The sequence below is a fragment of the Hyperoodon ampullatus genome, assembly GCF_949752795.1.
Source record: "Hyperoodon ampullatus genome assembly, chromosome: 17".
Classification (NCBI taxonomy): Eukaryota; Metazoa; Chordata; class Mammalia; order Artiodactyla; family Ziphiidae; genus Hyperoodon; species Hyperoodon ampullatus.
The window spans coordinates 73,878,998-73,893,798 of NC_136930.1; the positions used below are offsets into that span (position 1 = coordinate 73,878,998).

General features: G+C 50.6%; 1 protein-coding gene across 1 annotated transcript in view; it reads right to left on the reverse strand.

The window, feature by feature from the left end:
* COL22A1 (collagen type XXII alpha 1 chain) overlaps positions 1-14,801 on the reverse strand; it is a gene marked incomplete at both ends in the record, with an annotated part of 240,616 nt that overhangs the window by 194,370 nt on the left and 31,445 nt on the right. Inside the window, 3 exons of the mRNA XM_079722651.1 lie at positions 1,848-1,971; positions 6,113-6,224; positions 12,331-12,405. Of these exons, the coding sequence (XP_079578777.1) occupies positions 1,848-1,971; positions 6,113-6,224; positions 12,331-12,405 (311 nt within the window). The remainder of the gene's footprint in view (positions 1-1,847; positions 1,972-6,112; positions 6,225-12,330; positions 12,406-14,801) is intronic.

The window sequence follows — 14,801 nt, forward strand, 5'->3', positions numbered from 1 at the left end:
GCTGGAGGAATCAGACTCCCTGACTTCAGACTATACTACAAAGCTACAGTAATTATGGTACTGGCACAAAAACAGAAATATAGATCAGTGGAACAGGATAGAAAGCCCAGAGATAAACCCATGCACCTATGGTCAACAAATCTATGACAAAAGAGGCAAGGATATATAATGGAGAAAAGACAGTCTCTTCAATAAGTGGTGCTGGGAAAACTGGACAGCTACATGTAAAAGAATGAAATTAGAACATTCCCTAACACCATACACAAAAATAAACTCAAAACGGATTAAAGACCTAAAGGTAAGACTGGACACTATAAAACACTTAGAGGAAAACATAGGAAGAACACTCTTCGACATAAATCACAGCAAGATCTTTTTGGACCCACCTCCTAGAGTAATGGAAATAAAAACAAAAATAAACAAATGGGACCTAATGAAACTTAAAAGCTTTTGCACAGCAAAGAAACTATAAACAAGACGAAAACACAACCCTCAGAATGGGAGAAAATATTTGCAAACCAATCAACGGACAAAGGATTAATCTCCAAAATATATAAACAGCTCATGCAGCTCAATATTAAAAAAACAAACAACCCAATTAAAAAATGGGCAGAAGACCTAATTAGACATTTCTCCAAAGAAGACATACAGATGTCCAAGAAGCACATGAAAAGCTGCTCAACGTCATTAATTATTAGAGAAATGCAAATCAAAACTACAATGAGGTATCACCTCACACCAGTCAGAATGGGCATCATCAGAAAATCTACAAACAACAAATGCTGGAGAGGGTGTGGAGAAAAGGGAACACTCTTGCACTGTTGGTGGAAATGTAAATTGATACAGCCGCTATGGAGAACAGTATGGAGATTCCTTAAAAAACTAAAAATACAACTACCATATGACCCAGCAATCCCACTACTGGGCATATACCCAGAGAAAATCATAATTCAAAAAGACACATGCACCCCAATGTTCACTGCAGCACTATTTACAATAGCCAGGTCATGGAAGCAACCTAAATGCCCATCGACAGATGAATGGATAAAGAAGATGTGGTACATATATGCAATGGAATATTACTCAGCCATAAAAATGAACGAAATTGGGTCATTTGTAGAGACGTGGATGGACCTAGAGACTGTCATACAGATGAAGTAAGTCAGAAAGAGAGAAACAAATATCGTATATTAACGCATATATGTGGAATCTAGAAAAAGGTACAGATGAACCGGTTTGCAGGGCAGAAATAGAGACACAGATGTAGAGAACAAATGTGTGGACATGAAGCGGGGAAAGCAGGGGGGCGGGTGGTGGTGGTGGGGTGAATTGGGTGACTGGAATTTACATGTATACACTAATACGTATAAAATAGATAACTAATAAGAACCTGCTGTATAAAAAGTAAATAAATAAAATAAAATAAAATAAAGGAAGAAAGTGAACATGTCTCAGAGGCCACACCAAGAAAGGACTAGACACGAGGTCTGAACCCAGGTCGTGCTGAATCTCAGCCAGTTTCCTCCACTACATCATGAACGTGCTGCTAAGAGAGCATGTGCCACAGGACAGCAGCACTGGCTGCCACCTCCCTGGCTGGGCTGAGGGTCCCTGAGACAGGAACTGGGCGTTCTGCCCCACCAGGTGACGGGCACTTGACCGTCAAGGAAGAAGTGCAGCCCTCTGGCAGTCTGCCAGCCCCTGCAGCTGCCCTGAGCCTCTATGGACACCAGACCCTCCATCTCCCAGGCCCAGGACAGAGACCCCAGGAGAAAACACGGTGGTTGATGCCAAGCCCACGAGAAGGAGAAAGAAATCTGCACTGAGACAAGGCATGCTGCTCACACCTGCGGGATGCCGTACTGGTCGATGACCTGCCAGATATACCAGTCTTCTTTCCGAGACATCTTCCGGAGCCGGAAGGTGGTGACAAAGGCGTACTCATCAGGCAAGCCTTGCGGGAACACATCCCTGGAGGGAGACAGAGACAGATGGCGCCGGGCTGAGAGAAGAGGCTGCAAAGGAGGCCCACGCACCCCGGGGTCACGAAGTCCTGCCACTCTGACCTCCTAGGGTTCTAAAGTCCACCTGCTCGCCTGCCTTTACCGCCTTTTCCTTCAGTCAGGACGTCCATACAACCCTCCGCCAACCCTCGCTGTGGCCCCTTCACTGTCCCGGTGCACCCACCCTCAGCCCCCTGAAATCCACCCCCGCAATGCTCGTCTGCATCCATCTCTCCAAAATCAATAATAAACGCTACACTGCCACCCCGCCGCGGGGTCAAATGCGGCCGAGTGCTCCAGCCCTCACCTCTCCCTGCCTGCTGCGCCTCAGCAAGGCCACACTGCCACATCTTAGCCCGCTTGGTCCCTGCCCCATGTGCCAGGACATCCTCCGTCTCCACAGAGCACTGGTTTCCTGAGCTCCGGGGACCAGGTCCTCAAATGGGGGAATCCCTTGACCCCTGCAGCTCCAGCCCAGACAGCCCTGCACTGCCCTTTCCCCTACACATTCAGCATGCACGTTGTTCCGCGACAGAAGCTACGATGTATGGTGTTGTGATGCCCCCGCCCTAGCTGAGGGCGGCCAGGCTCTCACGGGGTGACTCCTGCACCCCGCTGCTCAGCGGTCGAGCAGAGGCTCCCCTGCAGACAGCGGCGGGTCTCCAGAGCTCTCCTCTTAACCGCCAGCTGTTGCCCGGCACACCCGTTCACGGCGGGCCAAACCCTGCTCTGCGGGGCAAAGAATGCAAGGCGCTGCCTTCTGCATTGGAGGAGGTGGAAACTGTCTGGCCAGAGAGCCAGGAAGGGAAATGAGGAGGCGTCTGGGTTTCTGGTTCGCAGACTTGTGGACCCTCAGGGACCCTTTGTTTGGCTGTAGAACCTGTGAGTAAAGACTGGTCCTCCCTCTGTGATCTCGGTTCACAGATCCGAGCCGGGAGTTGGCCCAGCCGTTCAGAGTCATTCTCTGAGCTGGGATTTCACCCAGGATCACATCCAGGCACTGGGAGCAGTGCCCTTTACTCCCTCGGGCCTTCCCGGGATCCAGGGACGCCCTAGGTCACTGCCGCACAGGAGGGGTACGGGGCTTCCCCACCGCTCTGCACGGACACAGGCTGTGGAGCCTCAGATGGATGCTGCCCTGCAATTTTGTTTTCTTCTTATTGCATTAACGAGGCCAACTATGCTACTGTTCTTTTCTAAACACACTTACTTCTCAATGCACATGTATGTATAATATACAAATATGCTATGCATCTGAATACACTGTATCTATATATTGATAACTATATTTATATTTATATCTACAGGCACACCTCGTTTTGTTGTGCTTTAGCTTTACTGTGCTTCACAGATACTGTGTTTTTTTTAAAAATTGAAGGTTTGTGGCAACCCTGCACCAAGCAAGTCCATCAGTGCGAATGATATGTACACTGTTTTTTAAGATGTAATGCTGTTGCAAACTTAAAAGACTACAATATGGTGTAAACATACCTTTTATACACACTGGGAAACCAAAAAGTGTGACTCTCTTCGTTTTGATATTCGCTTTACTGTAGTAGTCTGGAACCAAACCCACGATATCTCCGGGGTGTGCCTCTATCTCTCTCTCTCTCTATCGAGAGACTAATACTTTTTCTTAGGCTGTGTATATATACAGATACACAGGAGAGGGTAAAGGGATTGGAGTTGAAGGACCGACCTGAGTTTGAGGCCAACCTCTGCTTCCTAGGAACTATGAGATTTTGAACAGGTTGCTGTCCCATTTTGAGCCTCAAATGTCACACCAGATAAATGCTGAGAATAATACAAGCCTTGCTCCCCCCATTTTACTGTGGTGAGAAATAAGCTAGATAAGGTGTGTAAAGTGCCCTTTAAACGTTTAGCAAGTAAGAAAAATACAAATATTGAAAGTGACACCCCTTTTCATTATGAACAAAATTAACCCGTACATTAAAAATTATACGTGTATGTATGTATCTGCATAAATTGCATTAGAAATGAAAGGGATGCTATTCTCACTCAACACGTCAGAGCTCTGTCGGTTTGATTGTTTCTGGTGTTTTGCCATTAAAACAAACTCGAAACCATGTAGAAATTCCTTCTCAGGATGACTCAGCATAACATGAGCCCAAATCCATTTCCCAGAAACACTTCAGCCCCACGTCCAGAGATCAGAGTCCAAGGCCATTGTGCTGTTTGCTCCAAATGTCCTGATAGGAAGACGGCATCCTCAGCAAGCGGGAGGCCTCTGCTGGGCTCCCCACCACATTCGCGTAACGTGTGCTTTCCTCCCTCTGTTTTGTTCTTTCTCTGTTATATGTTTGCTTTATTATTATTATTATTATTATTATCATTTTTGGCCACACCATGCAGCTTGCAGAATCTTAGTTCCCCCACCAGGAATCGAACCTGGGCCCCCTGTGGTGGGAGTGTGGAGTCCTAACTGCCAAGGAATCCCCTTGTACGTTTGCTTTAAAGTGAAGTTGCCTGTGATTTTTTTTTTTTTTTTCTGTTTCTAAGTGGTATGGATGAATTGGACAGTTAGGCCAAAGAAGTAAGGGGAGTTAAGTGGGAAATGGAACCTGGATTCTGTTCATCCCTGTGCGGCCCCCAAATGAGCATGGGGCCAGGTGGTTAAGATCACCCAGCATCTGTACCTCAGCCCGTGTGGACAGAACACGCACAGTCAGGAAGGCACGCCTCCCTTAAGGGTCTGCTGACTGCGATAATGGTCTCCATCGAAGGGCGGGGAAACGGGATCCAGAGAGAGAAACCGACCTAGCATTTCCTCTTCTGAACCAGCACTCTCCCGGGATGCTGGCGCTGTGAGCCGTGGAGGACGTTAGGGCCCGATACAGTCCTGGTGCAAGGCTGGCACTCAGAGAAGGTCCACCGAGCAGGAGAAACGATTGCATGCCTGCCAAATGCAAGCTCTGAGGCCTGATGTGCCAAGCCCACCTTTGCCAGGCCGTATCTAACAGAGGCTTCTCACTGATCATGGACTGATTCATCCCCTCCTCCAGGCAGGGCTCAGCTCCACGCTGGGACTCAGCAGAGACCAGACTCAGGCCCTTCCAGGAGCTTCTCCCAGAGCTGGGGAGACAGTCTGCAAATGACTCATTGCACAGTCGAGTCGCTGGCTTCAATGTTGCTACATTTTATGCAGTAGGACAGGTTGTGAGGAGAGAAAGTAAGGGGAGGCCTGGCTTAACCTCAGAGTTAGGGGGAGGCATCCTTGAAAGCAGGACAGATGAGCTGTACTTTGAAGGACAAGCAGGGGTCCCAGGTAGAGGGCAGTGCGGACAATGACAGGCCAGGACGAACCTGATGCCAGAAAGGCAGCACGGGGCTAGATCACACACAGGGTCTTCCCAGGCCCTTAGCTTAAGAACACTCAGAAGTAATTAAGGAGTTTTAAGATGAAGGATAATGTCAAGATAAAATATCACTTTTCATTTTCAAGAGACCATTCTGCCTGAGAGGAGAAGAATGGAACATTTATTCTGGTGTCATCATTAGCCCCTGACTGCAGACCCCACAGGTGTCAGACCCTGGACTAATCTCTGCATCATGATCCTCTCAGATGACGTTGCAAGGCGGACACATTCACCTCAGGTGAAACAGATGCCATGACTGGGGCACAGGGACCTCCAATGACTTGTGTAAGGCCGGGCACCCAGCAAACACTGAACTGGGTCTCCACTGGCCAGAACGACTACACGATTCTGGGTGGTGCTCTGCCTGCGTGTCATGCAGTGGCTGGTCCACAGTAGGTGCCGTGGATCTAAGCCATAAATGATAAACGTTTGTTGTTTACTGAACTAACAGAAAAATGCAGGCATGAATGGATGGAGGATGAACGTCACACCTGTACGGACAGGTGAGTGTAGAAGGACCAGGGGACCAACAACGTCAACGGTAATACACGGTTAAGAAATAGGCTGAATTCCTGGGTCAGTGATTTGGCTGCTTCATTTCAGGGCGACCTCACCAGGCACCCTGTAGGCGAAATCCCTGCCCAGTGCTCAGTGAGCAACCGTGCTGACCAGCGCCTTCCCACCCTTTCAGAGGCGTCCCGGGCAGGTCTAGGAGGAGAAGCAACCACTCACTCAGTCCTTTGCACCACAGGGAAGGATCCCATCCGGACATAGGAACTCTGCGCCCCGTTCTCTCTCTCCCCCAAGATCGCCTTCACACTGAACAAATCCACCAGGTCAAAACCTGTCCAAAGAGAAGAGCCAGGAGTGAGTTTGGCCAGAGGAGCCCGGGAGACAGAGGAAAAGCACATCCGCTCTCTGGGAAGGTGGCCAGCCCGCCCTGCCCTGGGGGAGTGGGGGTGGGATTTAAGCAGAGGGAACCGTGCAAATACATCTCCCAGGTGAAAACAGAAGCAACAGAGGGAGGAGATGGACAGCTTCTGTTTCCATGGCCAATTGCAGGAAACAGGCAGAGACGCTGGGGTTTCCGATGAAACATGAGCCTTCGTGAAAGCCCTGGATCACAGGCAAGCATGAGGCAAGCAGTCGGCCACCATTCCGGCCATGTGACTGGCGTTCAGGGAGCCCACGTGGGGACACCCGGCTCACACAGCCTGGCTCTGCAGGCGAAGTGGCAACTTCGGCTTTCCTTCTCGCAGCCCCATTTCCGCAATTCATTTGGACTTTGCTTGAATTATAATTTAGCAGCATTTAAACTGCATGATTTTAAAGGGCAAACGCCAGAGAGAAGAAAACTGTTCGTGACACTGCATTGATGGAAAGGCGTATTTCCTTTTGTTTCGGCTCTGAGAGAGGACCTTGCTCATTGGCCACACGAAGTAATGGAAAAGACACGAACTTTGGGCTCAGGGGAGCTGGCGGGACAGGGGGTCATCCAGCTCAGTCACGTATTTGTGTGATGCTGAGCGGGTTACAGAACCCGCAAGAGCCTCAGTACTTGGTTGTGACAGGAGGCTTGACACCCGCCACCTTGGCTGTCAAGAGAATCCCAGGCGGTCGCTCAGCCGTGGTAGGAAACCGACTCAGCAGGTCAGTTATTCACTCAGGATTCTCCACCATCGGCAGCACATACTTATCCATGACCCCTTACAAAACCGCCTGGACCAGTCTGAGGGGGCTGACTTGAGTCCTGCAGCTGGGGTCCTCAGAGGAGCCCAACCACGATGCCCACACGGAGGCAACGGTGGGATGTACCGGCCTGACACTGTGTCCCTGGGGAAGGGGAGAGGAGGCCGCCTGTGGGTGGGCACCGGGCCTCACTTGTCTCCGCATCCCCGGGCTAACACACCACTCGGCATCAGTGGCACCTAATAACCCACGAGACTTCAGGAAGGTTCTTGCTGTCTCCAACATTCTGAGATGCTGCCATGGAAAACAGGAAACGAGCTTGCACGGCTCACATTAGGATGATTAAAACATCTTCTAACTAGATTCTGTCCTAAGAGATGATTTAGTCATTCAAGTTGTATTTTGAGAGCCTCTCTGTTCCAAGCCCTGTGTAAGATGCTGCAAGAACAGAAAGGAATTAGCATCAATTGAGAGTTTCAGCAGCAGAGTCAGACAGGCCTGGGCTGTGTTCCTGACCACCAAGTCCTAGCTGTGTGACCTTAGGCAGGTTGCCTGACGTCTCTGAGCACCAATTTCTTCATCTGTAAAACGGGGATTGTCTTTGCACCTCATAGGATTGTGGTGAAGCTTGGATATGATATAAAGCTCCTCGTACAGAGCCTGACATAGAGAGGAAGACGCACAAAATAATTTTCATATTAATTATTTCCCTTTACAATGATTACAGCCTCTTCTCCCACTAGATTTTATCCATGGATATCATTTACGCATTCAATACATATTTTTTGAGATCCTGCTCTGTGCCAAGCATGTATGAGCACTGGAGACGCAGCTGGGAGAACTGGTACCCTGGTGGGAGACCAATAATAAGCACATGTCCAACACAAATGTAAAGGACAAGCATCTCAGTGAGACACACCTGGGCCCTCCCTGCCCTTAGACTCCGCAGCTCCACGACTCTGGTGCAACTACTCAGCCCCTGCAAACTCCCACTTCACGGGGCTGCCCAAGGCCCACAGGGATGCGCGGGCCCCGGGGGCTCCCGCTGAGTGCCAGCTCTGACTCAGAGAGCGGGCTCAGAACCTGGCGGGCACGGGCCCGATGCCGCCCACTAAGGTGTCAGGCAGAAGGGCAGAGAGGCCCGCTCCTCCACTTCACAGCTCCGTCCCTGTCACTGGAACCGCCACCTGAAGCTGGGCTTCCTTGTAGCAGTCATATGTGGGAGAATAAAAAATAGCTTTAAAAAAGCAAACATATGCTCTACTTTCTAGTTCCACTTTCATTGGCTTCCACGGATAAAAACAAAGACTTAAACACCACAAAACTCTGAACAACAAGCAATTAACTAGGAGGCGGCAAAGGGCACCGAGAGAAAGATGAATTGCCTGCAATAAATAAAGGCAGGGAAGGAAAATGAAAAATGTTCCCGAGGTAAATGGACCCTGATGCGAGGCATCGCAAGATAAAGCGGCGATTGTTTAATGTAGAAACTGCAAGGATGCACCTCCCCGAAGTCACGGACTCAGCTGAACCAGGTGGTATCAGGGACGCCGTGACGATTGCCCACAGTCCTTCAAAGGTCCACGCTGGACAAAGCTTTGCCGGACCCCCAGGCACGGAAGTTAGTCCCGGGTCTTTCGTGGGTCTGGCCGAGGTGCACACGGTTTATCTGTCCCCAGGAGAAGGTGAGCAGTTTGAAGGATGGGACCTGATCTGATTCATGTTTCCATCCCGAAAAAAGTAAGAGCTCTGGCTGTCGTTCTTAATTGAGGCACCGTCAGCGGAAAGAGGGAAGGAGAGAAGAAAGGAATTCACTAAACCATGAAGGGCCTCCTCCATTTAGATGCCCTGTTGGCTGCTCCAATGATCAACAGGACAAAATCCCAGCCCCAACCCCCAAAAGTTTAGTGTCTACAGGGAAACAGGCACAGAGAGAAGCTGTGTTGGTATCATGGGTAAATGAGAAGGAGGGGGAATGGCTGGGCTTGTATAACAGCACATGGAATATTTTCCCTGCCCAGCTGAGGAGCAATCAGGGAAGGCTTCCGAGAGGAGGCAAGGCCCGGCCTGAATTTAAAGAACAAATAAAATCTGGGCAGACACAGATGGAGGGAAGGGCATCCAAGGTAACTGGATGTGCAAAGGTCGCCAGACCTGAGTCACTGAGGTTCTTTCTGAGAATCCCACTATTTCGGGATGTCAGGAGCCATGGTTAGGGGAGTGAGCTAGGCAGGGGCGGATCAGGCTGGGCTCTGTGGGCCACGCGAGGCAGTCTGAGTTTCTTTCTACAGGCAGTGGGGAGCCACGGAAGGGCTTTAAAGCAAGGGAGAAACACAATCTTGTTTCTGTGTTCAGAGACCATTCTGGCAGTGGGGATGGAGGGTCGGGGAGACTGGTGAGGACCAGACTTGGAAACACAGGCCTGGGGAGGAGGGAGGCAGGGAGCACTGAGCTGAGACTATCTGAGATGCTCGTGACATGGCGACTGTTATCTGGAGGTCAGAACTCAGGTAGGAGGAGAGAGACATTAGGATGTCTGTGGCCAAATCTCAGAGCTGGACCGTGCCCAGCACTTTCGTTCAGCTTTAAATAGCTGACCCCCCAGGAATGTTGTATAACACCTTTAGTCACTAGAATTTGCAGAACATTCCGTTTTTAGAGCCGGGAGGGGTCCTCAGAGATAGCATGTCGGATGTATTGCTGCGTTAAGTGGGGAAACTGAATCTCAGAGAGTCGGGTGATGGACCCAGGCCGCCTGGCTGGGGAGCAGCAGGGCCAGGCCCACGCCTCCAAACTGCTTTGTCTGTTCTGTTCCCCGTCCTCACTGTTCCAGCCCAGATAAGCCCTAAAAATAGCTGGAGTCATTTAAGGAACCGCCTGGAGGTGAGGCTTTGGGGAACTGCATTTTTTACAAAAGCTGCTCCGATTACCCGACTGCGTTTAAGTTGGCAAGTATGCGGCGCCATCTCTCCCGAGCTCCGGCCTCAGCTCCAGCTGGCGGGAGCCTTTTTTCTGGTCTGGTTATAATTAGAGGAGACGATAGATCCTGCAGGCTCTCTGCTCTCAGAGCTGCACAAGCAGGGCATCTGCACCGCGTGCTGATGGATGCCCACCCAGCACTGTGATTTACTTCCTGGGGGCCTCGGAGCCCACCAAGGGGAGGGGAGGTTCCAGGCTTCACTGGCAGCAGATCCACACAGCGGATTCCGCACAGAGGGTCCCGTTTCTATCCAATCACCACAAGACTCCTCAGCAGGATCCTCACATGCCAGAGCCAAAAGATTTGTTCCCAGCTTGCATAAGCACACGTGTGCACACACAGATGTGCAAGCACGCACATGCATGCACACACACATACACACACAACACATTCTGAATCTTCCCCGCCAGAATCAGTTATTCTTCAGTGGAAAAAAATACTGGGGGCTCTTCAGTCCGTAGAACGAGAGGAAAGCTCATTCTGATTTGCAGACGATAAGGCAGATGAAATGTTCATTTGCGTCTCCTCCCTCCCGCCCCCTCTTCCTTCCGATGGGCTGGATGTGAGCCCTGACTCCGCCACAAACTCAGGCAAGTTCCTTAATGTGTCTGTACCTGTTTCCCCAGCTACAAAAGACACAATAGTGCTGGTCTCCTACATTGTAAGGGTTAAGTGAGAAAATAAGTGCAAATCCCTTGGCATGCAAGGACGTGGTAAGCATGTAAGTGCTGGGAAGCATCAATTATTACTATTTCTGTTATTAATGGTATGACTGTCATAACTTCCCTTCTACGAACAGACACACTGGATAATGAATTATTTAGGGGAGACACCGTTACGAAGGATTCATCGCTCAGGAAGCCCGATATGGATAATGCAGCAAGGTCAAGATCTGCTTCCCAGAGTGACTTCAGCGGAAGTTACTCGGGGGCAGAGCCGGCAGGCCCAGCCAGGCTCGAGGGATGGAGAATAGATTATCCAGAGCCAGAGCTCCGCTGGATATTACCAAAGCAATCAGTGGGGACATCCGTGTTCCCAGCAGTTTTGCCCTTTGGACGGTGACTCGGCTATAAATATTTTCACTTCAAGGTAGCTGTATTAATACAGTGACTAGGATGGAAGTCCTCTTGCTCTCAGGAGTTAGACAAAGACATCCTGATAGAGAGAGTGAGTACCTCACTGAGCACGGACGACAGCCCAGGTGCTCCCCCAGAAGTGCTAGTGTATCCGGGAGACGCTCGATGGAGGAGAAGGGTCAGCAGGGAGGGAGGCACGGCAGCTGATGGGGACAGCGGCACCAAGCCGGCTGGCCCCTGTGGGGACGTGCTGGGAAGTGGGTCAAGGAGCCGGGTGTTGCTTTACCGACGCTCACTGCTTGAGGGCTGGGTTACTCCCGAGAGCGTTAATCCCCTGGCACGTTTCACCTGCCGTGCACACAGGGAGCACAGCCTTCTGCTGTTCCAGAAACAACCCTCAGGCGCCAAGGTGCAGATGCTGGCGTGTTCGCATGGGCAGGCGAACCCAGGCAGGGTCCCTGGGGAAGGGGCAGGGCACTGGGTTCTGATGGCCCGGGGCTCCCTGCCTTGGACGGGAGACTGACTGCACTGGCTAGAAATGGACCCGAGATGCTCTGGGGTGGAGAGACGGGGCTCCTGACAGGGCCAGCGTTGGTGAGGGAAGCAGGGCTGGTGTCCTGGACGGAGGAAAACTCCCCCGAGATCACGCGCTTGAAGTGTTCAGCTGGACGCCTGGCCACGGGGAGGAGTCAACGGGTGCTCATCACCTCCTCACCATCGGGACGAGGAGGCCGGCTCAGCGTCCCCCGCGCACCCCAGTTACCCTGTCGTGGTCGCGTTCAGAGACAGCCTCCACGGAGTTTATTTCTGCTGCTGGCCCCGCAGTCGTGTGTCTCTGTGTTCCCTCATCCATTGATTCACTCATGTATTTATGACTCTGATTCACTCCCAAATGCATTTATTTATTCACCTTTGCCCGGCCGCCAATCACTCACTCACCATGTCACTCACTCCACTGCATTCTCTACTGACCCTACAGCATCACCACCTGCTCCCAGAGGGAACACGTGAATGGTCTTCCCTGTTGACGGTTCGTTGACGGGAGCCGCTACCTGCACAGTTCAGACCATCCTATTAGGACTTCGGTGAAGGACAGGACTGAGGACAGCACCAGCAAGGCTACCCTTGAATCAAGGAGGGTCATGGTCAAGTCCAGCAAAAAGCACAGCCAAGCAAGCCGTGTATGGTGGCTGTTACTCTCTTACCTGTGATTTCCTTGGTTTCGCCATTGGTGTGCTTAAAGCGATCTCCTTCTACACGAACGCTGGGGCAGAGCACGTCTGAGAAAAGCAAGAGGAAACAGAGATCGATGAGCAGACGCAGCCCACGGTTCCTCCATGGCACGTGACGTCATCGGGACCCCGCGCCAACCCCCCCGCATGCAGGACGTCCAGCATGGGGCAGACGCAGAGGCAGCGCCACATTGACTGAGTGTTTCATTTACTCCCAACTGTACTTGTTAAGCATCGGCTCTGCCAATACTGTGCTCATACGGGGATGAGAGAAGAACAGGCATGGTCCCCACCCACAAGGAGCTCACAGTCGTCCATTAGAGGGAGTCAGACACGGAAATCCACACGATCAATGGGGTCCTAAGGGACAGAAATGGGTCTGGGTTGCTAGGGCACTCAGGACTCGGATCCAACACCTGGCCCAGCCTGGGGAGGTCAGGGAAGCTTTCCCGGAAAGGTGATGTTTGAGGTTTCCCTTAAAGGAACAGTAAGGCTCAGCCAGATGGACAAAAGACCAAAAGGCGATACAGGCAGAGGGAACTTCATTCATAAAGGCAGGAGCTTATAGATGAAAATCCCAAGCCAGAGGGGTGTCAATGAAACAGGAAACGTGCTGGGGGCCCACCTGCAAGGTGTCTGTTATGCCACCCCAGGGAGCTTTAGGTGCAATTCCAGAAGCAGGCATAATCCAGAAGAAGCAAGACTGCTCAGTTACACAAAGGCAATGGAATCAGTCACACAGTGAAAAGTACTTCATTATACGATATTACATAAATGTCTTATCTGAATGTCTTCATGATTTCTCACTTTAAAAAAAAAAGTTGGGGGTTTCCCTCGTGGCGCAGTGGTTGAGAGTCTGCCTGCTAATGCGGGGGACGCGAGTTCGAGCCCTGCTCTGGGAGGATCCCACATGCCACGGAGCAACTGAGCCCGTGAGCCACAGCTACTGAGCCTGCGCGTCTGGAGCCTGTGCTCCGCAGCAAGAGAGGCCGCGATAGTGAGAGGCCCGCGCACCGCGATGAAGAGTGGCCCCCGCTTGCCACAACTAGAGAAAGCCCTCGTATAGAAACGAAGACCCAACACAGCCAAAAATAAATAAATTAAAAAAAAAAAAAAAAAGTTGGAAGGAAAAGGGATTCTTTCAGTTGACCCAAAATTCCCAGAAAGAAACTTACGGTTTCTTTCAAAGGGGAAAGTGTAGGGGAGGGATAAATTAGGAGTTTGGGATTAGCACATAAAAACTACTCTATATAAAATAGATAAACAACAAGGACCTACTGTATAGCACAGAGAACTATATTCAATATCTTATAATAACCTATCATGGAAAAGAATCTGAAAAAGAATACGTGTGTGTGTGTGTAACTTAATCACTTTGCTGTACACCTGAAACTAACACAACATTGTAAATTAATTATACGTCAATTTTTAAGAATCCCAGAAAGAGCACCACCTGCCAACGTTAAGGTTCCAGGCCCAAGTGTTGGCTCCATTGCAAGCCTCCTAATCTCTCTGTCGGTGTCAGTATGCGTGACATGGGACACCTTACAAAATACACACTTGTTGCAGGGCTGCTTGGAGGACGGAGCAAGATCAAGCCATGACAGGACTTAAATGTAGCACCAGAGGCAACTTAGTACAAGCACTGCCCTGCCCTTGAAGCCATCTGGTTACCATGTACATTATTATAATAATCACACGTTACTAGGCAGTTCTGTCATCCCATCACTTCCATGTGCAGTAATCTCTTTTCATACGTTTTCACAAGTGTTTCACTGCGGGACCAGTTTGAGGCCCCTTTTCCAATCAGCAGTGAGAGGGGAAAGAATGAGATCCTCCCCGATTTGGGAGGCGGTATTTTTAATGTTTATCCCAGAGGCACCAGAGATCTGACAAGCCCCAAGGAAGGAGTTATTTTGGAAACAGCACGGAGTTGTCTGTCTAGAACCAGATATGCAAGAGGATGCCAGCAGTGCGCAGTATTTAGACGGCGCCACCCAGGACAGCGGCAGCTGCAGGTGACGGCCAATTGCTTTAAGGCTGGCAGGCCGCCAGAGGGACTGGCTGGGACCGTGCGTCATTTAAAATGAGTCGACTCAGAAGGTTCTAGCCTTGATCATGAGCAAACCTCTGGAGGCTGATGCCTGGAGCTCAGGGCAGGCAAAGCTACTGAGCCTTGTCTCTGCAAATATCCCAAGGGGGCGCCCTGATTCCCAAACCGGGACGGTCAAAGACAGTCCGAAAGCCATGACCACAGAAAAGATTGAAACGTTTCAAAGACGTCAGCGCTTGCCCAAACTGCTTTAAGAAATCAGTCCCCAAACCACCTGCCAATCCCCTTTTGGGGCCATCAGTAAGCCTCATACACTCCAAAGCCTCAAGGGGGAATTTATAGCTGACTTAGTAAGTCAGGACAAATGGCTCCCAAAATACCCCCTGCAGCC